Source organism: Bradysia coprophila, unplaced genomic scaffold (genome assembly GCF_014529535.1).
Source record: "Bradysia coprophila strain Holo2 unplaced genomic scaffold, BU_Bcop_v1 contig_210, whole genome shotgun sequence".
NCBI lineage: Eukaryota > Metazoa > Arthropoda > Insecta > Diptera > Sciaridae > Bradysia > Bradysia coprophila.
Window position 1 is genome coordinate 1 of NW_023503473.1, and position 22,285 is coordinate 22,285.

A 22,285-nucleotide genomic window follows, 5' to 3' on the forward strand; every position below is an offset into this window, starting at 1 on the left:
CTAAATCGTAAATTTGAAGACAGTTCGAATGACCGTAAACTGGTATGGTTCCAATACTAGCATAAGATGGGCGCCCTAGGTCATATCACGTTAGTGATAGACAAGTGCAACATTACTTAGATCGAAATTTAGTTTCGGTTAGCGGTTGGGAGGATGGTGGTTCTCTTTCGCGGGCTACAACGAGTCCGATAAATCAACGGATCGGGTAAAGTTGTCCATCCAGAGAGCGCGGCGCGGCGGCTCTGAGCGAAAATCCCAAAGAGCCGCAATTACACTAACTTCAATCGCAGCTTTTGTTTTCGGATTGAACGTGAGTAAATTGTACCGGAAAAAGCTCGGACGACTCAAGTCTTTCTGCAGAAATGTTTTCGCTGGCGAATAGTAATAGCAGCAAATTCGTCTCCGGATTCTTTCAATGGCTGAGAAGATCCACCGATCACCAGTGAAAGAGAATGATTTAATGTGGCGCCAACGAAATATAACCGTTTGCGAATTCACCGAAATACTTCACAAAACCTCCTTACATAGTGATAGTTACAGTACGGAAACGGATATTGGTGGCCGATTTATCCTCAGAATTATCAAGGCCCGCTCGTATGCCACCAACTCTAGACGCATAATTAGATAAAAAGCTTTTATCCCAGCATGCTTCTAGCATGAACATGGAATATTCGGCTAGGTTGATGAACCGACTGTTAAGCGCATCTGTGCATGAGCTAAAATATGCATCCCTTCAAGCGCAGCTTGATCACTCAAAAACGCTTCCAACTTTAAATTGCCAACTGAGTGGTAATGCTAGTAGCATCGTGCTTGCCTTTATGACTAATAATCAGATTTTATGATCCGCCAATTGTTGGCAGAGGGTTTTAGTGGTTTCAAATGTATTATAGTAAACGTTAAACGTTTCATTTTTCGTTTGAAATTATGTTTTTCAACAAATTTGGTCTAATCGGACGCAATCACAAAGACTTAGTAATTTAGATTATACAGACCAACAACAAAAATTAAAACAAATTATAATGTAAAAATATAGTAACTTTTTAAGGGAGGTTCAGACTTCTCTTTACCAGCTGCTTTCAGCTAAAACTAACAGGGCTCTACTCGGGATTTTTGTCATCAAGTATTATGTCCTTTCTTGGGCTTAAAGTCATCGAGAGCTTAGGTTCTAGAAGTATTGAGAAATCACGAGTCTGTCGGTTTTCTCTATAAACTACCAAAGCCCTTTCTCAAGTAATCGGAGAGTTGAAAGGCGAAGCGGCATAGTGTGTCATTGAATATGAATATCATTGACTATGACGTCAATATTCCACCAAGAAATATCATTGACTTCAAGTTGCGTTTAAGGCCATTCGTTAAATTAGGGTGTAAGGCGGTTTTTTACAAAATTATCTAATTTTCAACTTTAGTAAAATTAAAATTTGGAAGTGTAACGCCTTGATGCGTCCACTGGCAGCGAGACGTGTGAAGAATCTGTACATTTGTTAAGAAACGTTTTGTAAAATCCATTCACGGTGTTCCTTTAGCAATATCGCCATTCAAAGGGTTTCAAACTGTCTTCGTCTTGAACAAAAATGTCGAATTTTACGACTATCGCTGGCTGTAGCTACTTGACCAGGCTATCGAGGGAAGCCATTTTAACACGAATTAGCTTACAGTTAGTTCCTCTATCCGTTGCGATAACAATCTGTACTCAAATTTACTTGTATTCGAGTCCCTCAACCAGAACATGAAGAAAAATCAGAGGTGGTATCGCGACTCTATTTTAGTTTTCTTCAACACCACTGTGATGTGATGGTGGCAGCACTAAAGTTTGAATAAAAATTTTCTTCCACAAAGTGACCAGGCGAGCCCGCTGAGTGAATTCTCGCTTGAGCCCTAATTAAAACAGTTTGTAAAACAGCTACACCTTAATTCGTAACTTCAATTTGTTACTGAAGCTCAAAGATCAACACAACAATAGTTTTATTCACGCCGTAATTGCGGTCGAAATTCAAAATGGAAAGTGCTGAGGTCTTTCTAACGTAGCGTCATTTTCATACAATGAAGCGTTGAAATGTATTTTTCGGTTCACTTTTTCATCGAATCGTTCACTTAAAATTCAAATTTTAGGCACACTTACGGCGTGAATTTGCGTGTCTGTTTCGTACGATTGATTCAAATGATGGATAGAATCCCCTGGAAACGAGCGAGGAAACTAATAAGGAAAATCTGTAAACATTAGAGTTCAAATAAGTTCTGAGTTCTTCTGGATTGTCTAATTGGGGATTGTATATGAGCGGCTTATGAATGTGAACGTAGAATGAGAACATAGATCTGTCGTTTGATGTGTCTTCTAAATTCCGATTCGTCTGAAATGGAAATTGAAACTGAAAGTTACAACTTTAAACTTTGCAAAGCGCGTAGCAGAGTACTAGAAAAAAAGAGTATTTGCTGTGGTAAAACCTCTATTACCCTGCCAGGTACTTTGAACTTTGACATAAGCTGACAAAGTGGTAATGGTGTGGATAAATCGTATACAACTTCCGTTATTTCAATGAAATTAAGGATAAATAAAATAATGACTGAGTAAAGGAACGATTATCAGAGTTTAATCATAAGGCAAAACATTATTGTCACATCACATTCTAAATATAACTAATCCTTGACACTAGCCCCATCTTACTATGTTGTACACGTACACAAAATTGAGGTAAATACTGCCAAACACCATAATACAGTGTTAAAAGCAAAGTATATAAACACAGTGTTTATATAATTTGGTTAAAAGAGCGTTAAAAGAGAAAAAAATGACCAGTTACTTAACTGGTCTTGATACGTCAAAATTTCTATGTAAAAGTCCAGTTAACTAGTAACAACACAGTTAACTTACTGAGCTCGATGAGTGAACATTTTTGACATTCTCTTTTAACACTCTATTTGAAGGATCGATACATACGAGATGTAGAAGAAAAACGTAGGCCAAAGGACCTGTGTTGGCAACACTGAGACGATGGTGTAGAGTTGCGCTGTAGCAACAATTTTGACATGTTACCAACACAGGTTTGTTTTAGCCTACGTTTCTCTTCTAAGTGTTGCATATATCTTTCCTTCATATTCAAACGCAACAATTGACATTATCTAAAGATGTCATTTCCATTTTGACGAGTGGGAATGCCGCCCTTCTCTCCAGGTCCCCACTCGTCCTAACATTAATTTGGAAACACGGACTTAATGTAGTATAACACAATAACCAATAATCGTTTTCGAGTAAAAAGTAAAATAAAACTAAAATGCAAATTGTTAAAGCAAGAAATTGAAATTACAAATTGTAACAACATGAACATTAAAATGTTACCAATAAAACCGTGGGCTATTATTTTCAGACTATTTATATATATATGAATATCGGACAAAAGTATGTTCAAGTACGTTAAAGTATAGTTTCCACTTAAAAAGAGCACTCCGTTTAGCCTCCGTTTACATGACAGTTGTAAAATAGAACAAAGGAACTGTCACGTAAACGGAGTAAAAAATTGAAATAAATTCAATTTCCACTCCGTTTGCGTGACAGTTCTTTTGTTCAATTTTACAATTGTCATGTAAACGGAGGCTAAACGGAGTGCTCTTTTTAAGTGGAAACTATACTTAAGTCAAAACTGCTTGTCTATTATTCGCCAGTATTTTCCAAACAATTTCCGCCACACGTTGCGTCATTCGTTGCAAATCGCCAATATTCACGTCTCAAAAGACGAAGAACTATTGACGGTTTTCAGCGACGGATGCGACGCTTAGCGGAAAGTAGTAAGGTCATGACTAAGAAGTACAAGGTGTTGCACGTGTCGCATTGTCGTTTTAGAACACATATGTAATATTTTGAAGATGGCCAATGTCGCCAGTACAAAGACAGACAATTTTGTTCGTGACGGGACTTAACTACACGATCATTATCGTCTCGAATGATAGTCGATATGATAATATTGTCCTCTAAACATCTTATGGTTGATAATATCGTCTTCCAGGTAGTAATATCGACCGGAAGACGATAATATCGACCGGAAGACGATAATATCGACCGGAAGACGATAATATCGACCGGAAGACGATAATATCGACCGGAAGACGATAATATCGACCGGAAGACGATAATATCGACCGGAAGACGATAATATCGACCGGAAGACGATAATATCGACCGGAAGACGATTATATGGACCGGAAAACGAGAATATCGATTTAACGCGAAATTTTCGTCTTTTGGTCGATATAATCGTCCTTAAGGTCTATAATATCGTCTTCTGGTCGATAATGTCGTCGTCTGGTCGATAATATCATCTTCAGGACAATAATATAGTTTTCCTGTCGATTTTAATGCCTTGAATACAATATCATCCTGGGCGTTATTCTCACAACAAAAACAATGGACTATATTATCGGCTCGTTATTAACAGTTAAACTTTCAAACGAGGAATCATGAGATATATATATGGATAACTAGAATCACCAGAGAAATGATAAGTTGGTACACCTGTGGCGAGATAGAACGCACATGTGAATGACAGTTGGCTCCTATGTTAGAGAATGTGAGAGAATTGCATACAACTTATCATTTCTCTGAGAATAACTCACAATGAAACTTATCATCTTCGAAAATATTTTCTGTTACACTTTTTGAAAAGTCCATAATACTACCCAGGTATTATTGGCTTCCAACCGATATTATTGTCCTGGCCGATAATTGATGTTTTTCGTCCTGGATGATAACATTGACAAGACAATAACATCGCCCAAAATATTTTATTGACATCAAAAGCCAAGATGATATTATACTCTCGATTGATAATTTCAGGAAAATATTATCATCTTTAGTGCTATATTATCGTCTGCTGGGCGATATTATCGTTTGCTGGACGATATTATCGTCTTATGGACGAAATTATCGTCTTATGGACGAAATTATCGTCTTATGGACGAAATTATCGTCTTGTGGACGATATTATCGTCTTACGGACGATATTATCGTCTTACGGACGATATTATTGTCTTATGGACGATATTATCGTCTTATGGACGATATTATCGTCTTATGGACGATATTATCGTCTTGTGGACGATATTATCGATTTATATGTGATAGTATCGTTCTGCTGTGCGATATTATCGCCTTCTCTGTGATAGTATCGTGTTTTGTCTGACATTATCGTCTTTTGTGTGACATTATCGTCTTTTGTCTGGCATTATAGTCTTCTGGGCGACATTATCGTCTTATCGGCGATATTTTAAGTTAAAATGATCGTGTAGAAAAGTCATGTCTTCATTTTGTTCTAATAAATCACGACATTTTTGAAAACAACATGTTTTAAAACATTTTGCACCGACATCTTTATATTTTGAAAACTACCAATCAGCCCGTCGTTTGAATAAGCCTCGCAAAAACTGCAATCAATGAAAATGCATTGCAGTATTAAAAGGGAATATGTATCGAACCTTTTCGATTGTCAATAATCTACTATTGAGAATCTCCGTACATTTAAACACCGTAAATTCCAACTGATGTCACTAGATGTCACTAAGGTGTCACCGCATAAAACTTAACTTATTTCTGCAATTCTTTCTTTATTCTTTCTGACTAACCAAATTTTTCTTTGTTTTGTGTTCATTTTTTTTAATTTAATTAAATTTATTTTTCTCCTTTTGTTTTCTCTTTCCTAATTCGCCATAAAAAATGCGCATTCCTTCATTTTATTCCTCCCATTGGTCCCACACCCACAATTTACAGAGTTCCATATCCGAGGAGAGCCGAGACGCTTACAATCGATTGGTGGAGAAAACATCATCGCAAACAATGGGCCGTTACGATTATGACAAGAACAAATTGGACAGCCTGGATCATTTTCACGACGTGGTAGATGTTAAACTATCTTCAACAACCTTACCAACGCAAAATCCCACGTTTAAGCATCGACACTCAGTGGAATTGAAACAGGCGACTGAATTTAGCGTTCCGACGCATCCGGCACCGAGGCCTACAACTCTACCATGGAGAAACTCAACCGGTGGCGATAAACGAAGTCCAGATGTGGATTCGAATCCGTTGCGAATTTTGCGAGACAAAAACTATCCGATAATTCGACCGCGTACCAAAGTCAATTCAACGAACGATGACGCGGCGAACAGAGATTCGATTAACAATGACGCCATGTGTGAAAGTCCCAGTTACCTCACTCAGCCAGAGTATTCGTTTTCCGAGAAAGACATCAACCTTCACCGAAGTAGCGTTCAGAAGCAAATTGCCATCAAAGAAATAGAAAATTTCAATCCAACACCGCTACCACCACCAAAAGATCGAAGCAAAATTCTACAAACGAATGTAAAGCGTCACGTGCGAAAGCATCCATTGATCATACATGGAACAGTTTTACAGCGTCAGCTAAATAAAGTGAAAACGCCAGTTGAGGAAAAGACCCCGCCATTCCCGTTGTCATCCAATTCGAATTACAACACTAACTCAACAAAGCACGCAGAGGTGTCAAAATTAAGAGGATTCGACCATTCCTACGTGAACCAGGAAGATCTGGATGGAACCAATGATAAGTATTACTATACTAAGAAGTGCACCGACTACAGCCGATCCTATGCAAACATTACCACGTTGAGCTGTGAGGTTGACTGTACCGATTCAGCGTCATTAGATTTTGAATCAATACTTGAGAGTGATGTGAACAAAATTGATGAGATGTCATCACCGGAAGTGGTAAATGGATTTGTCTTTGACATTCAAAAGGATCATGTTGATGATGGCTTGGTTGACGGGAGAAATTTGGACCGAAAGAAGTTTGAATTCTCTCGGAAGCATCCGAAAAACGACCAACCGAAGAATGAACTGGCAGACAATGCTCTATTCAATAAGATAAAGGATCAGGTGGAGGCGACGATCAATGTTGACGACGATGTCGATGTGGCCGTTCGTAGCGGCAGTAAAGGAATTGATACCGTCGATTCGGCGAAAGAATGGCGAGCTGATGAAAGTCTTTCGGAAGGAAATTTAAACGATACGAATGCAGTCAGCTGTGAAGACCTGCTGGAATTGTCGGATAAAAAACCGAAAGGCCGTGAACGAGGTTTGGAATCAGACGAAGTCCGTATCATGACGAAGGTTTTGGGAGCGGTGGTAAGTGTGTAATGTTTTAGACCAGCTAGCTGAACAGTATCAGTTGGGGGAGACGGTTGCTTTGTTTTTTTTTTTTTTTTTGCTTTTCGAGTGCACAGGAACCGTCAGAAGTTCGCCGAAATAATCAACAACTTTTACCCATACTTTCATGTGCACATATCTCAGTGTCAATGAATTTTAAACCTAATAACAATAGCTTTTCCCGAAAGAACATGCAAATACCGTTCTAATGACACCTCACACGACCTTGTACGTTTCGCGTTGCTGGAGAACTTTTCATAAGTAAACTGCATGTTTTCGGTTTTCGATAACCTCTCGCTAGCCACACAAGCTTCGAAGAATTTTCAAAAAATATTTATGGCTTCCAATACCTATGCTTGGATTGGTTGGGAAGGCGGTTAGCCCAGCACCTTGGGTTTCTGTTAAATTTTCGATTTTCGTTAAATTTCAATTTTCGTCAAATTTTCGAATTTCGTTAAATTTTTGATTTTCGACCTACAACTTCCACAACGAGTGATATCCCAACAAAAACCTATTAAGAGAAAAGTGTGACGTGTGCAACCTCTAAAATGAAGGATATCGCCGGATGTGTCGCTTTCGGCTCTACGAGCAAATAGTTGACTTCATGTAGAAAATCACGTTAAAAAATTAGCGACACACAATTGGCAGTTTGCTCTTTCCTTACAGAAAGGTCGAGCGCTACGGACTCCGCTACCGATTCGTCCAAAAAACTGTCATATCATTTTTGAACGATAATATCGCCTCTCCAAAAATTTAGAAATTTTTAAGAATTTTTCCTTACAACAGGCCCTATAGGAGTCCCGAGTGAAGCCACTAAATTATTACTATTTCGATTAAATGCCATTCACTTATATACTGCAACTCTTTTATTCTCTCATCACTGCTCTTGTGATATCCACAGGCATCAGCTGATCAGTTCATTATTGCCTTAAACTTTATCGACTGGGATGTTCACAAAGCCATCAAGATAATGATGTTACAGAAAACATTAGCCGATTTCAATTTGACAATGGAACGATGTGTCGAAGCTCTACAACAACACGATTGGGATCTGCAAATGACCTCGTTGAAACTTAAAGGATTGTAAAAAAGAAAAAGTATCAGAGCAGCTGGATCATTCAGTCCCAGAAAAATGAAAAGTCACCCGTTCAACGTTTATAATCCAATTTGTTCCACATGCGATATCCACATTATTAAGCATATATTTGTGTATGATAACGTGAATATCGAATGTGGAACAAGTTGGATTGTAAACGTTCAACAGGTGACTTCTCATTTTTCTGGGACTGCACTAGGAATTTAAAATAACGCAGCTGCAACAAGAACTAGGTATTAAAAGCTATACAGCTATAGTTGTAACTGTTTCTAGATTTTCCACTTTAGTGTTTAAGCAATTTTTATATTCGATGCAACGTCAATAAAAACTTAAATTATAAAAAAGATCGAATTACAGTCTGTTCACCTTAAGAAAACACAATTTTCGATTTTAAAAGAAGCTTAGTCGGAATTGCTTAGTACAGTATTTACCAAATACTTCTACAATGTTTCGCAGTCATTATCAACGGCAATCGCCTAGATTTAGGAACAGTCCATAAATGACGTTCACTTTTTTCTGGCTTCTTAAAATGCATATTTATCGAATTATTGGTGATTTAAATGTTCTGGCAGCACTGGAAGAAAGTGGACGTCACTTATGGCCAGTCTCTTACAAACGAGGCTCCAATACGTCCAATACGTTCTATCAACGGCAATCGCCTAGATTTAGGAACAGTCCATAAATGACGTTCACTTTTTTCAGTGCTGCCACCATATTTAAATCACCAATTGCGCGATAAATATGCATTTTACAAAGTCAACTATGTGTTCTACCACCCAAATAGACCCCAAATAGAATGGCTTTTTAAAATTCATATTTATCGAATTATTGGTGATTTAAATGTGCTGGCAGCACTGGAAGAAAGTGGACGTCACTTATGGCCAGTCTCTTACAAACGAGGCTCCAATACGTTCTATTTTATCAGAAAGTCTTATCACCACCATCCGACGCTATTATCAACAATTATCGCGCCAATTCGAGAATGAAATCGATAAAGCTGGTTCCAGTGAAGTTCGTGGGACAAACAATGTATGATAGCTGCACCAAGAGCTGCACTAAAAGGGTCATCTTTGACACATAACATCGTCCTGCGCACCCAATCTTCTACTTTCGCAATTTCTCAGTTGCAAATTTATCCGTACCATGGCTTGTACACGGAAAAAACGGAAAATGTCAATGTACGTCTGATTCGATCACGATTTACGTGTGAGTCGCAAATACTACATCTCCTACGTAGCATGTACATCGAAGTCGTGAAATTTTACGTCTAAATCGTACAATAAACGACTGAGTGAACCATTGGTTTTGTACATTGTAGTTGAGTGAGGACAAAACCAATGGTTCACTCAGCCGTTTATTGTACGATGTAGACGTAGAATTTTACGACTTCGATGTACATACTACGTACGAGACGTAGCATTTGCGACCCACACGTAAAACGTGATCGACTCCAACGTACATCGACATTTTGTGTTTTTTCCGTGTAGGGTATTAAGCGAAATTGCGCAAATGACGTATAAATTATAAGTCAACTTATAAATCCGAACTTATGAGTAAGTCAGTTTTAAGTCATAAGTTATGAGGCAATCACCTAAAATGTAAAACTTATAACTCTTTAAGTCTATAGGTAAGTAATATATTAATTGATCTTTAGGAACCAACCTACAGTGACATCAATAATCCCAAAAATTTAGAAGACAACCCACACAAATTTTATAAAAACTTTGAAGTTCTAGGGCTGAGAAGGGTTAGAACGTCTAACTTAGAAGCGATAGAGGAGGAACAAATTTTACATCATACTTCTTAACTCGACCTCAGAAACACATTTCATATAAAAAATCCGGGAGATACCATCGACAAATGATGGTCCTGACTCTGTCGTCAGTTGTAGCTCTTCAGGATGAAGATCTATGAAAAAAGTTTCTTCAGCAAGTTTATTCCTAAGGTTAAAAGAGTGAGCAAAGTGAGTAAATGAGCGAAATATTTTCTCTCGTTGACCATTTCCAGCTCTTTTCAGCCAAAGAACTTCAAGATTTTGTTGGATTTTACATGTTTTTGTGGGTCGTCTTCTAAATTTTTGGGATTATTGATTTCACCGTAGGTTGGTTCCTAAAGATCAATTGTTCTATACGATCCACCATCTTCCCATCTCTATAACTTTCGACTTTCATACTTTTAACCTATACACTTATGAACATGTAACTCTCACTTTATAGGTGGTTGACTTCCAGCTTATTATTAATTCGGATTTATAAGTTGTCTTAATTTATGCGTCATTTGCGCAATCTCTCGATTGTAAAGCTAGGTTGTCAAGGCCTAACCGGTAATAAATTACACTAACAAAAACACCCTTTTTCGACCTTTAGACATATCCCAAGCATAAAAATAGAAGGACTCTTCAGACCCGTGACTATATGGTTAAGACGAGGCCTAAAAATATCCACCCTTTTTTAGGCTGCGTTCTTAATTTGTTCAAAACGTGGGTTCCCGGACAAAGATAACTTTTCGGAGATATATATGTGGAGGTGACGCAGAAGGAATGTGGACTGTGTGAAGGTTAGGAAATGAGTTGAAACGTTTGCGTATGGAAAAGTAAGTCAAAAATGTTGCAATGCCAAGGTCAATTTTTTATTGAAACAATCGTAAACAATCCCTACATTCCATATGCAACGTGCGGCCTTATTTATTGTTCCAATAGAACCTGTCTCCTGTACTCGTCGATGTCAACAACACTTCCAGTTCGTCTGGCATGCTCCGCCGCAAAAACATACAGATGCGAGTCTATCAACAAAGAAAACCCGACAGTCATAGCCGACGCACCATTTAAAGTTACTCCGAAAATTACCGAATGTTTCCCTTGGTCCGGAAATGATATAGCGATCGTCACCGGTGCTGCATGCATATACAAATGACTGCATCAGTTCAAAGTCGCCGCCACCGTGTCCACTTTTCGCTAAATCATTCGAACTGGACTCCTTGCTGGGATTGATTACGGTTGTCTGTCTGGTTACAAAATCGAACAATTTGATTTCGTCCGAACCGTCGCCTTCCAATTCACCTCTTGTGCCAAAGATACGGGTCTGAACGAACAGATTTTTGAAAATTTTGTACGTAGAGAAATGGCAATTCCATACCTTTCTCTGACAAGACGCTTCAGTAAATGCTACCATGCACATGGAAACTGTCGTGCCGTTCTCGAATTCCATGTTAACAACTTGCTGATCACAAACATCGTTATCCATTTCGTAGACACATCGACCATAATTTCCCTTGCGCAATGCATCGGTCAAATTTTCGATATCTGAGAGAGTGCGCGGTGAATAATCACAGATGTCGTTAGAATAGAGAAATGATAACAGATGTCGCTGTTGTGCTGATCCTTCGGCCTGCGGGACAGAAGCAACGCCATCTATTATCATTTCTCTGCGTTTATCTCCCCCTCATACCTATGTCACCATTCGGCTGGACAACATTCACTGGCCACCCTTTCTCGTTTTGTTTCGTAAAGAATTCGTCGATGTAAATCTTTTTAGCTGAATACGGGCATGAGGGCTCGTATGGACAGTCAAGGCAGTTTCTGAAAATTTTGAAATTCCGAAAATTTTCAACAGACAACTTTCGAACGTGGGTTGAGTCACTCACATAGCATTTCCGGCTTCTTTTGGCTTTTTCTCTTTTTTGAAGTGCGACAAGCTTCCGAACGAAGAAATTTTCTAATGAAAATAGAAATTGTTAAGGGCTAGCCGACCACTATGAAAGCATTGAAAGTACGTAAACATCGAAAGTCGAACAGATTGCCATTTTATCGTGCATAGACACACCGCTTTGCGGTGAATTCAAAACGAACTTTCTGCACGACAACTTCACCATCGTGAAACTTAGACAAACTCACCTTACACTTCTCGTTCACCATGTAAGCGAGCAGATCAATATCATGGCAACACTTGGCTAACAGCGAAAATGTAGACTCCGATTCATTGTGCCAATTGCCCCGAACGAACTGAAAACGAAACAATGCCGATCAGTTCATGACGATGCACGCACGAAATGCCGCATACCGAATGGGCAAAATGCCAAAATCCAACTGGTTCCAAATGCTGAATGTTAACGATGTCACCCAAGACCTTTGAATCGAGAACCCGTTTCATGGACTTGGTGTACCTGGTATACCGTAACACATGACCGACAGCTAAAATGACTTTGTTCCGGACAATTGCTTTGTAGATGAGTGCACACTCATCGACTGTTACCGACATGGGTTTTTCGAGCAGAATGTGATACTTGAGATCGGCAAACGCTTTACAAACAAAAAGTTAGACGAAAATGGGAAATTCGACCGTGATCATCATTACCAACGGCTGGTCCAGTGTGAGCTGCGTCAGTTGTACAAATTGCAACTGCATCAGCCAGCTTTGGTCTTGAAGCAATCTGTGGAATATATTTGAGTATTATTACAAAGGGAATGGCCGGGACTGCTGAGACATTGCTAATTTACCAATGACCAATCTCCCACAAATACATTTTCGGGTGGGATCGTGTGTTCCTATGAGGATTTATTAAAAAGTCGTTAAAGATCGAACACACGAAAAAGTGTCTTCCAATTTACCTTGGCCAGACGCTCACATTGATAATCATGATGGTCGCACACAGCCACCACTTTCAGCCATTGCGGATACAGTTTTGCAAAGGAAGCGTAAATGTAGCCTCTGTTGAGAAAGAGAAAGAAATTGCTTACCGATATAAGCCTTTAAGGCCGATTCGCAGTCACTCCGTTTTGGTCGCCGTTTTCTAAATAGCAATGAAAACTGTCCTCTTTCCATTCCTGTAGCGTAAGCGGTGACGAATCGGAACTTACTGCGATTCACGCTTTAGGCACGAATCGCAGTAGCTTCGTTTTGCCTCCGTTTTTGCTCATTCGAGATAGAGAGTTGTTCAGTAAACGGAACAAAAATTTAGGCATGTTCAAATCAAAAATCCGAATCCACACTTTACTCCGTTTTTACTCACCGTTTAACACAGAGAGATGCTAATATGACGACTGGGACGTCGTTTCGACGTTAGAGGGAATATGTCGCATGAGAATATTTTTTAGCCCCGTACGAAGTACTGGGGGCTTATAAGATTAATATGCCGTTTGTAACATGTCGAATTGGAAGCAGCCAGTAAGGGCAAAGCATTTGGTTATGTTCATAGATGACAAATCCGCAATAAAAACAAGGCATCAGAACAGTCGGAGCGTTTGCTGCGACTTAGCCCCGTACGACCCGTAATCCTATTTCGTCCGTAACCATAATACGTCCGTAGCCGTAATACGCCCGGAACCCTAATACGTCTACAACCCTCTAATGCGTCTGTTACCAAAATGCAAGTCAAGTTGGGCATGGTCAAATTTACTGAAAGTGTTCATTTTTAAAATTGCGCACAGCGCAATTACGAAAGCCCGTACGAAGTACCTGTCAAATAAAACCAACAATTCACGACATTATTTTAGAAACCCAAAATTTTTTGCCAACTTTCCATTGGGTATTCAATTACCTCTCAAATGAAACAAAAATTAGCAAAATCGGATAATATTTACTCGATTTATGTGCAAAAAACACTTGGGGCCGAGTAGCGGCCTTAGTCCAAGGGACCAAATTTAAAACTTTTTTCGCCACGTTCTTTTCGGTATTCAATTATCTCTCAAACGAAACAAAAATTAGCAAAATCGGATGAGATTTACTCGATTTATGTGCAAAAAACACTTAGGGCCGAGTAGCGGCCTTAGTCCAAGGGCCCAAATTTGAAACTTTTTTTGCCATCTATTCGGCATTCAATTATCTCTCAAATGGAACAAAATCTAGCAAAATCGGATGAGATTTGCTCGATTTATGTGCAAAAAACACTTAGGGCCGAGTAGCGGTTTTAGTCCAAGTGCCCAAATTTAAAACTTTTTTCGCCACCATTCTATTCGGCATTCAATTATCTCTCAAATGGAACAAAAACTAGCAAAATCGGATGAGATTTACTCGATTTATGTGCAAAAAACACTTTAGGGCCGAGTAGCGGCCTTAGTCCAAGGGACCAAATTTGAAACTTTTTTCGCCATCATTCTTTTCGGTATTCAATTATCTCTCAAACGAAACAAAAATTAGGAAAATCGGATGAGATTTACTCGATTTATGTGCAAAAAACACTTAGGGCCGAGTAGCGGCCTTAGTCCAAGAGACCAAATTTGAAACTTTTTTTGCCATCATTCTATTCGGCATTCAATTATCTCTCAAATGAAACAAAAACTAGCAAAATCGGATGAGATTTACTCGATTTATGTGCAAAAAACACTTAGGGCCGAGTAACGACCTTTGAGCCCTCCCAACAAGCCCGGGTTGCATCTTACCCAAAAACAATGTTCAGCAACTTTGTTCTACTCGTCAATACCTTTCATTTGATATATCACAAGCAGCTATTGCGTGCGTATTTCGGTAGATATCGTCGAAAGACTGAAAAACACCTATAGGGCCCTAGCTCTGGAAGGGCCGACCCTACCATGTCCATTTTCGAACTTGACCTTACTTTTGTCGATACCAATCGGGGAAAAAAAGAATTTTGAAAAAAGGTTGTGATTTACTCAAGCTAGAGGGGTCACGGACGGACGGACGGACGGACGGACGGACGGACGGACGGACGGACGGACGGACGGATGGACGGACGGACGGACGGACGGACGGACGGACATTTTTTTTATTGCGGATTCGTTATCTATGAACATAGACAAATGCTTTGCCCTTACCGTCTGCTTCCAATTCAACATGTTACAAACGGCATATTAATCTTATAAGCCCCCAGTACTTCGTACGGGGCTAAAAATGTCCGTCCGTCCGTCCGTCCGTCCGTCCGTGACCCCTCTAGCTAGAGTAAATCACAACCTTTTTTCAAAATTCTTTTTTTCCCCGATTGGTATCGACAAAAGTAAGGTCAAGTTCGAAAATGGGCATGGTAGGGCCGGCCCTTCCAGAGCTAGGGCCCTATAGGTGTTTTTCAGTCTTTCGCCTATATCTACCGAAATACGCTCGCAATACCTGCTTGTGATATATCAAATGAAAGGTATTGACGAGTAGAACAAAGTTGCTGAACATTGTTTTTGGGTAAGATGCAATGTGGGCTTGTTGGGATGGCTCAAAGGTCGTTACTCGGCCCTAAGTGTTTTTTGCACATAAATCGAGTAAATCTCATCCGATTTTGCTAGATTTAGTTTTTTATGAAAGGTAATTGAATACCGAAAAGAACGTGGGGAAAAAAGTTTCAAATTCGGGCCCTTGGACTAAGGTCGCTACTCGGCCCTAAGTCGTTTTTGCACATAAATCGAATAAATCTCATCCGATTTTGCTAGTTTTTGTTTCATTTGAGAGATAATTGAATGCCGAATAGAATGATGGCGAAAAAGTTTCAAATTTGGGCCCTTGGACTAAGGCCGCTACTCGGCCCTAAGTGTTTTTTGCACATAAACCGAGTAAATCTCATCCGATTTTGCTAGATTTAGTTTTTTATGGAAGGTAATTGAACACTGAAAAGAACGTGGCGAAAAAAGTTTCAAATTTGGGCCCTTGGACTAAGGCCGCTACTCGGCCCTAAGTGTTTTTTGCACATAAATCGAGTAAATCTCATCCGATTTTGCTAGTTTTTGTTTCATTTGAGAGGTAATTGAATACCCAATGGAAAGTTGGCAAAAAATTTTGGGTTTCTAAAATAATGTCGTAAATTGTTGGTTTTATTTAAAAGGTACTTCGTACGGGCTTTCGTAATTGCGCTATGCGCAATTTTAAAAATGAACACTTTCAGTAAATTTGACAATGCCCAACTTGACTTGCATTTTGGTAACAGACGGATTAGAGGGTTGTAGACGTATTAGGGTTCCGGGCTTATTAGGGCTACGGACGTATTATGGTTGCGGACGAAATAGGATTACGGGTTGTACGGGGCTAAGTCGCAGCAAACGCTCCGACTGTTCTGATGCCTTGTTTTTATGGAGAAGAAACGGAGTGAAGTGGGTATTAAGCTTGTGACAGTTTTCAACATATCTATTCGGACGTAATATAGGTGACACAGTGACATTGCTTTCTATGTTGAAAAATGTGTATATCGGACATAAGTATGTTCAACTTTTGCTCACTACAACACATTCATATTGACCGTGAAAATCGCAAATTAAATATGCCAATACAAACCCTATATGAATGGAAAGAGAGAACAGCTTAAATTTTTACTTTAAAAACGGCGAGCAAAACGGAGTGACTGCCAATCGACCTTAAGAAATCCAGTAGATAGAGAGAGAAGTAGAGACAGACAGTGTCCATGCCAAGGTTCATGCACTATATTCCACCAACATTGGAATGACAGTTGGATGCTATGGAAGAGAATGTGAGAGAATTTGTATGTAACTCTATCACATTCTATCCCCTAGACGCCAACTGTCATTCCAATGTTCCTTCTAACAGGCGTATCAACCTATCATTTCACTGTTGCGCAACCTCGTTCTGGCAAATACAGATGTCGCAGTCGTTAGGGAAGGTAGGATTTTTGGACTTGTAGTGGTAACATTGTTGTGAAATATTTAGTTATATTAATGCTCTCTGCGAGGATACATGTAAACACTGAAACTGAAGGGAATGCAAACCCTCAGCGGATCAGAGAAATTACGGATTCCGACTTTCAGGTGAATTCATTTGTGTAATGTTACCATCGTCATATTTTCTTGTTACTAATGTTGTCGCAGCTGGTAAGTGTGTATGGAATCGAATTCACTTCACCACTAGCTGCAACTTGACGCGAAGGAGTTCAATAATGTGCAACAGCTCAAATAACATTGGAACAGATCTATACAGGGTAGTCAGAAGAGTCAGAATTTGTTATATAAATTAACGTTGAGTTCACAGTCTTGGTTTTGCCGCCCACTTAGCTCTCCGTTTACGTGACGTACGTTTCTTTTGTTTAGATGACTTTTAATTCCAACTGTCATGTAAACAGTAAAAAACTGAGGCAAAATAGATCATTTTCATTATACGGTACTTGTCCCACTTAATTTTTCGTCAAGTAGTCCTTAACCTCAATCAATTGACGTTAACTGCGTTCAATTTACTGATTTTTATATGAAAATCGTTCGTTCAATTCATTCGATATTTTTCGACATGTCTGACAGTTGGGATCGTGTCTGACGTTTACAAGGTCATGAAAATGATCTATGGCTGGAAATCGGCCGAATGACAGTTAAATCTGCTTGGTTTGCAGTACGTTGGCTCTATCGTTCCTCGACTAAAGTTTTAATTAACAAAATCACTACAGTTGTGTGATGACCCTTAATTTTGAAACCCAAATTTTGATCTCCGACTTCGACTACACTCACAATAGTATTCAACTAATCGATGATACCGTGTTTTACTAATAGTCGCACCAGTCAATCTGTTTTGTATTTACACAATAAACAATCCAAGTTTAGATATTGGTAGATAACCAACTTTACGAACGGTAATAAAGATTATCACACTTCAATTGGTTATTGGTCGAATAATTGAGCGCTCTACCACAACGCTTATGAGTGTAATTATACGAGTAGAGAAACGGTCATAGAAATTCGATTCGTAGACACATTCATACAAAACACGTATTGATTCAATTGACTGATGGTTGTTCATGCAAACGACACCTAAACAAAATAACTGCATTCCAAACGTTACAACTAACAGAGTACCGCTATCGAGATTGGATTAGCTTATCGAACATGACACAATTACCTGTCACCAGCACCAACTATCGCAATAGTGATGGGTTCATTCGGTGCTTTCGGTGGCGAAACTGACGACGACATCGCGATTTATAAGATTGTTGTCTTCCCAATTCGAATCGCTTTATCCAAATTTTTAATTCACCCACGGCACACAAACTGCTGCGTAATATTTATGCGACAAAGTTTTTCCTCAGAGAACCGACAGACGAATGACGATACACTCAATAATAATGACAGTTTAGAGACAAATTGAGAGGTAATATTAGTAAAATACAATCAACGGCAATATAGTAGCGTCAAGGTGAAGTGATGAGGCGCCATATATAACACATGATCAGTACCGTCAGTACTGACGGGACCAAATGGGCGTTGCATCGTTTGCTAAATTTGACGATAATCTAGTTTGTCGTTGGAAAACTTAGTGTTTGTGCTAGGAGCAGTGCTATGCTTTCACTCATTTTGTACTGTGGCGATTGTAGGTACGGCGATGTAATGAATATAAACCACCCAGGTATGGTCTAATGTAACCTCGGAGGAAATAACGATTTTAAAAACGGATTCTAACGCACCCATTTTCATATTATTTTGACAAAAATGATGAGTGCGTTTAAGAAATCAACAGATTTTGAAGAATTGGCCGCACCTGGTATATACATTCTCTACGGCGATGTACGGTTCTGAAAGAGCAGGTTAATGAGGTTAATAGATCATTTTCATGACCTTGTAAACGTCAGACACGATACCAATATTACCAGTAAAAACAAAGGAGCTGTCAGACACGATACCAAAATCTAACCTCAATTCCTTTGGAGGTAATGGTAATGGTGGAGTTAAATGTGGCGGAAGAACCGCCGGAGGGAAAGTTTTTTTTGTTTAAAATAGAGGGGTGCTATGGTTTTTCATATCTGTTATCATGTCAAATGTCTTCAAACACGAGACAAACTTCACTCCGTTTACTCACCGTTTTCAAAAAACAATGAACACTGTTCGCTTTCTCTCTCTTCATTTTTGTGGCTGTAATTTTTTTCAACTGTTTAAACGTCACGTAAATTGAGGGCTTAATGACTCAAGTGCTACTTAATGCTTAGTTTCCTCTTACCAAAAAAGTACTCCGGTATGAGAGACCAAATTGAATTTTTAAAATTTTTTTCTTTGTTTATTTGACAGCTCGCTCTCTCACAGCTCTCTCACGGAGTACTTTTTGTTGAGTGGAGTGGACACTTAATGCCCGAGATCGAGTAAAATCTGACGAGGGCACTGCAAACCGCTTATCGTGATCTTGCATTGTGCGATTTAACCATGTATGGGTATGAGAGTATGGTTTGTGTGTTGCTTATTTATGGGCCCAATGGAAATTCAGTTTGTTTATTAAAAGAGCGGACGACTGAAAAGATAAAGTTTTGGTTTTTGTTTTCTTTACATTCGCCTCGAACACATTCTTTCTGAAGGTAATCGCTCGTTGTTTATCAAACAGACCCAAGGACATCTAGACTTAGCACAACAAGCTACTTAAAAGACATCGGCTAAATGCTAAATGCTATGCTAAATAGACTGAGAGACTCAGTAGTAAAGTTGGAAAATACTCAGTAATTGTGAAACAAAAACCGCAGTTTCAATCATCAAAAATTGCATTTTTTTTCGTGGTTACCATTTTGACCGCACTTAACCTACATTTAAATTGTAAAGATAACAACCAGTCGCGATAAATCCATTGATGTCATTGTCCGAGCAGCATAGTGTTTGACCGGTACAACTTTGACCGCTAACAGCGCCTCCCTGAACTCCCACAGCAACCGGGGTGCAAGTTACATCGACGTCACCAAGGATATTGAATGGAGCTGCGTTTAATAGGCCTAACGCTTGCAGCACGACTTGAACGATATTCTTTTTCTTCAAGCCATTACAGCATTGTACAGTCCCACTGCTACATTTCATGTAGTCTCCTGTGAAAGGATCAATACATTACTGATATAAGGATGTATGTATATAAGAGCCGCGTACGCATACGAGTGCTTGCGCGAGTGAGGTATTTCATCGCAGAGTACGCAACCAACTCTATTTCTTGTGACATAATTTTGCAATGCAAAACCTTTAGCTTTGTTTACTCTCATGTACGTCGCGTCGTGTATATAGCGTCAATACACATGCACTATATGCGATAAAATTAAATTAAAAGGTTTTGTAGTGTAGTTAGACCTTTGTAGATGGTATCGGTCTGTGTACGTACATGATAGGACACTGGACGACCATACTAGTTTAACCTGAAAACTACAAAAGCGTCATCCTTGTTCTCATAGCTGAATATGGTTATTTCGTGAAGTGTTACTGCAGCTACATATAGCGACGCGAAGTAGACCTCATCCAAATGTTCATTTTATTCTTCTGTCAAGTTTGACAGTACAACAAAAGAAAAAATTGAATTAGATCTTTTTCGCGTCGCTATGTGTAGCTAGAGTTACCCTGAAAGCCATATTCAGCTCATGAAAATCGGCTGACAAGTGGTGAAAGCGTCAACAAGATCCATGCCCTAGCCCTTATATTCTTCTTCGACTTGTCAAAATTAAGTATTGCTTAGATGGACTATCAAAGCGATTTCTACTTTTATAACTACTTACCATCGTGACCATCGCCCCCACCGAGCGAACTCTGAACGGCACATAATAGGAAAAACGCTGCAAAAAGTCTGCGGTTCATGGCGTTTCTGTAAACAAACACAATTACAGTCAATCTGAATTGCCAGGACTTACTGTAGCCACACATTACACAAAAAAATGCGAATGAGTCCTAATTAAAATTTTTCTTTTGTTCCTCTGTCCAAGCTGGACAGTATAACAAAAGAAAAATTTGCTTAAGAGGCATCGGTGCTTGGCTAAAATTGTGCCTCGCATTTCATTATTGACGACATCTTTTCATCAGAATCCTTTTCGAAAAATGTACAACCGCAATAAAACGACCATGAATGTGTTAGCTTCAAATAAAAATTAGTTTTGGTTGTGGTCGTTTGACCAGCGTGAATTTTAAAAAAGGGTTTTTGGTGGAAAGATATCAAAAATAAACTAAAGTCCAATATTTGAAAAACGCCCAAATGTATGCTTTTCAGCAAAGTACCGGTGCCTCTTAACCAGACAAATAATGAAATTATTACTGGCCTCGAGTTTCTTTTGTTCTAAATGTCATAAGCTACGGCTAGTCTTATAGGTGGGGGAACTACTCCGTTCTGTTCAGTAAATCAGTAAAAGCAAACTGGATTCTCCTTTAAGGTGAATTGAAGTGCAGCGCTTAGGACTTCTAGAGACTTTATTGAATAATTTGCCAACATCCAACCTGTATATCACCACGACCAAGGTTATGTATGAGGAGGTTACACCGATCGCCATTTCTTCACTGAGGCCGTATCGAAAAAAAACGTGTCGGTACCTCTAACTGCATTTCAATACAACATTTCAACTGAACTGAAATTACGCTGCAATTTTGTATGAAAATTACAACAACCTTCAGTGGACTTTTGCGATAACGGCCCCAGCGATCGGCATAACTTACTCATATATAACCATGACTCCGACTCATCCTAAAGTTGACTTCACAGTCGTCCGTTTTCCAGCCGTTTTGCGCCTCCGTCTTCCAGGCGTTTGCTTGACAGTTTGAATTAAAACAGTGCAAAAACCAGGTTAACAATAGAAGCGTCTAGTAGACAGAAGCAAAACGAACGACTGTGAATTCAACTTAAATCTGAATCCAAAGTCGTTCGTTTTGCCTCCGTTTACGTGACGTTTCTATTGTTTAGATGACATTTGCATTGTTTTGATTCAAACTGTCAAGTAAACGCCTGGAAAACGGACGACCTTAATGAATCGTAACCACTGAAGGTAATATTGCGCAGCACTTGAATTGACCCGAAAATGAGGTACTGTAATTTATTTGCGTTTCACTACAGACAGCAAGTTTCAAAGACTTTTTCTTACCGATTATTGGCGTACTGGATAAAAGCTTATCTGACTCTTCAGCAGGTCACGCAACCATTTTATAGTAAATCTTTGCTCATCAGAAAATGATTTTATGACTAAAACGTACGTGACATGAGACACTTTTATGACTGTCGAGTACACGAAGACAGGGCTTATTTCTGAAATTCTGAATAAAATTCCGGAAAAAAAATTAAGATTTTTTTCGGAATATTTCTGATATTTCAAAATTTTTCAGAATGAAAATTCTCTAAAATAAGCCTTGCACGAAGATCGTGTTAAGTGAGGCGAATGAAAAT

The 22,285-nt window shown here is 39.1% G+C and overlaps 2 protein-coding genes and 1 long non-coding RNA gene across 3 annotated transcripts; 1 reads left to right on the forward strand and 2 right to left on the reverse strand.

Annotated features, from left to right (window-relative positions):
* The first annotated feature begins 5,487 nt into the window (after nucleotides 1-5,487).
* On the forward strand, nucleotides 5,488-8,600 carry LOC119075429 (activated Cdc42 kinase-like). The gene is made up of 2 exons (XM_037181867.1): nucleotides 5,488-7,147; nucleotides 8,070-8,600. Exons 1-2 carry the CDS (start codon nucleotides 5,702-5,704, stop codon nucleotides 8,253-8,255), a joined length of 1,632 nt encoding a protein of 543 aa, XP_037037762.1. The 5' UTR covers nucleotides 5,488-5,701; the 3' UTR covers nucleotides 8,256-8,600.
* Nucleotides 8,601-10,876: 2,276 nt separating this feature from the next.
* Nucleotides 10,877-18,252, reverse strand: LOC119075427. The gene is made up of 11 exons (XM_037181865.1): nucleotides 18,032-18,252; nucleotides 12,871-12,970; nucleotides 12,760-12,807; nucleotides 12,617-12,692; nucleotides 12,323-12,561; nucleotides 12,157-12,264; nucleotides 11,907-11,977; nucleotides 11,711-11,841; nucleotides 11,399-11,565; nucleotides 11,110-11,344; nucleotides 10,877-11,045 (listed from the first exon to the last, which is right to left on the reverse strand). Exons 1-11 carry the CDS (start codon nucleotides 18,103-18,105, stop codon nucleotides 10,948-10,950), a joined length of 1,347 nt encoding a protein of 448 aa, XP_037037760.1. The 5' UTR covers nucleotides 18,106-18,252; the 3' UTR covers nucleotides 10,877-10,947.
* A 1,415-nt stretch (nucleotides 18,253-19,667) lies between these two features.
* On the reverse strand, nucleotides 19,668-22,035 carry LOC119075428. The gene is made up of 3 exons (XR_005087396.1): nucleotides 21,987-22,035; nucleotides 20,640-20,725; nucleotides 19,668-19,967 (listed from the first exon to the last, which is right to left on the reverse strand). It is a non-coding gene; the product is annotated as an uncharacterized LOC119075428 (long non-coding RNA).
* Between the last annotated feature and the right edge of the window lie 250 nt (nucleotides 22,036-22,285).

What these genes read in the sequence shown, in the direction of transcription:
- LOC119075429 (XM_037181867.1), top strand. Translation starts at nt 5,702, where the DNA reads ATGCGCATTCCTTCATTTTATTCCTCCCATTGGTCCCACACCCACAAT. An exon ending in CGAAGGTTTTGGGAGCGGTG is followed by an intron (nt 7,148 to 8,069) that starts GTAAGTGTGTAA and finishes TGATATCCACAG; the next exon opens with GCATCAGCTGATCAGTTCAT.
- LOC119075427 (XM_037181865.1), bottom strand. Translation starts at nt 18,105, where the DNA reads ATGTCGTCGTCAGTTTCGCCACCGAAAGCACCGAATGAACCCATCACT. An exon ending in TTGTGGGAGATTGGTCATTG is followed by an intron (nt 12,693 to 12,759) that starts GTAAATTAGCAA and finishes TATATTCCACAG; the next exon opens with ATTGCTTCAAGACCAAAGCT. An exon ending in CGGACCAAGGGAAACATTCG is followed by an intron (nt 11,046 to 11,109) that starts GTAATTTTCGGA and finishes CTTTGTTGATAG; the next exon opens with ACTCGCATCTGTATGTTTTT.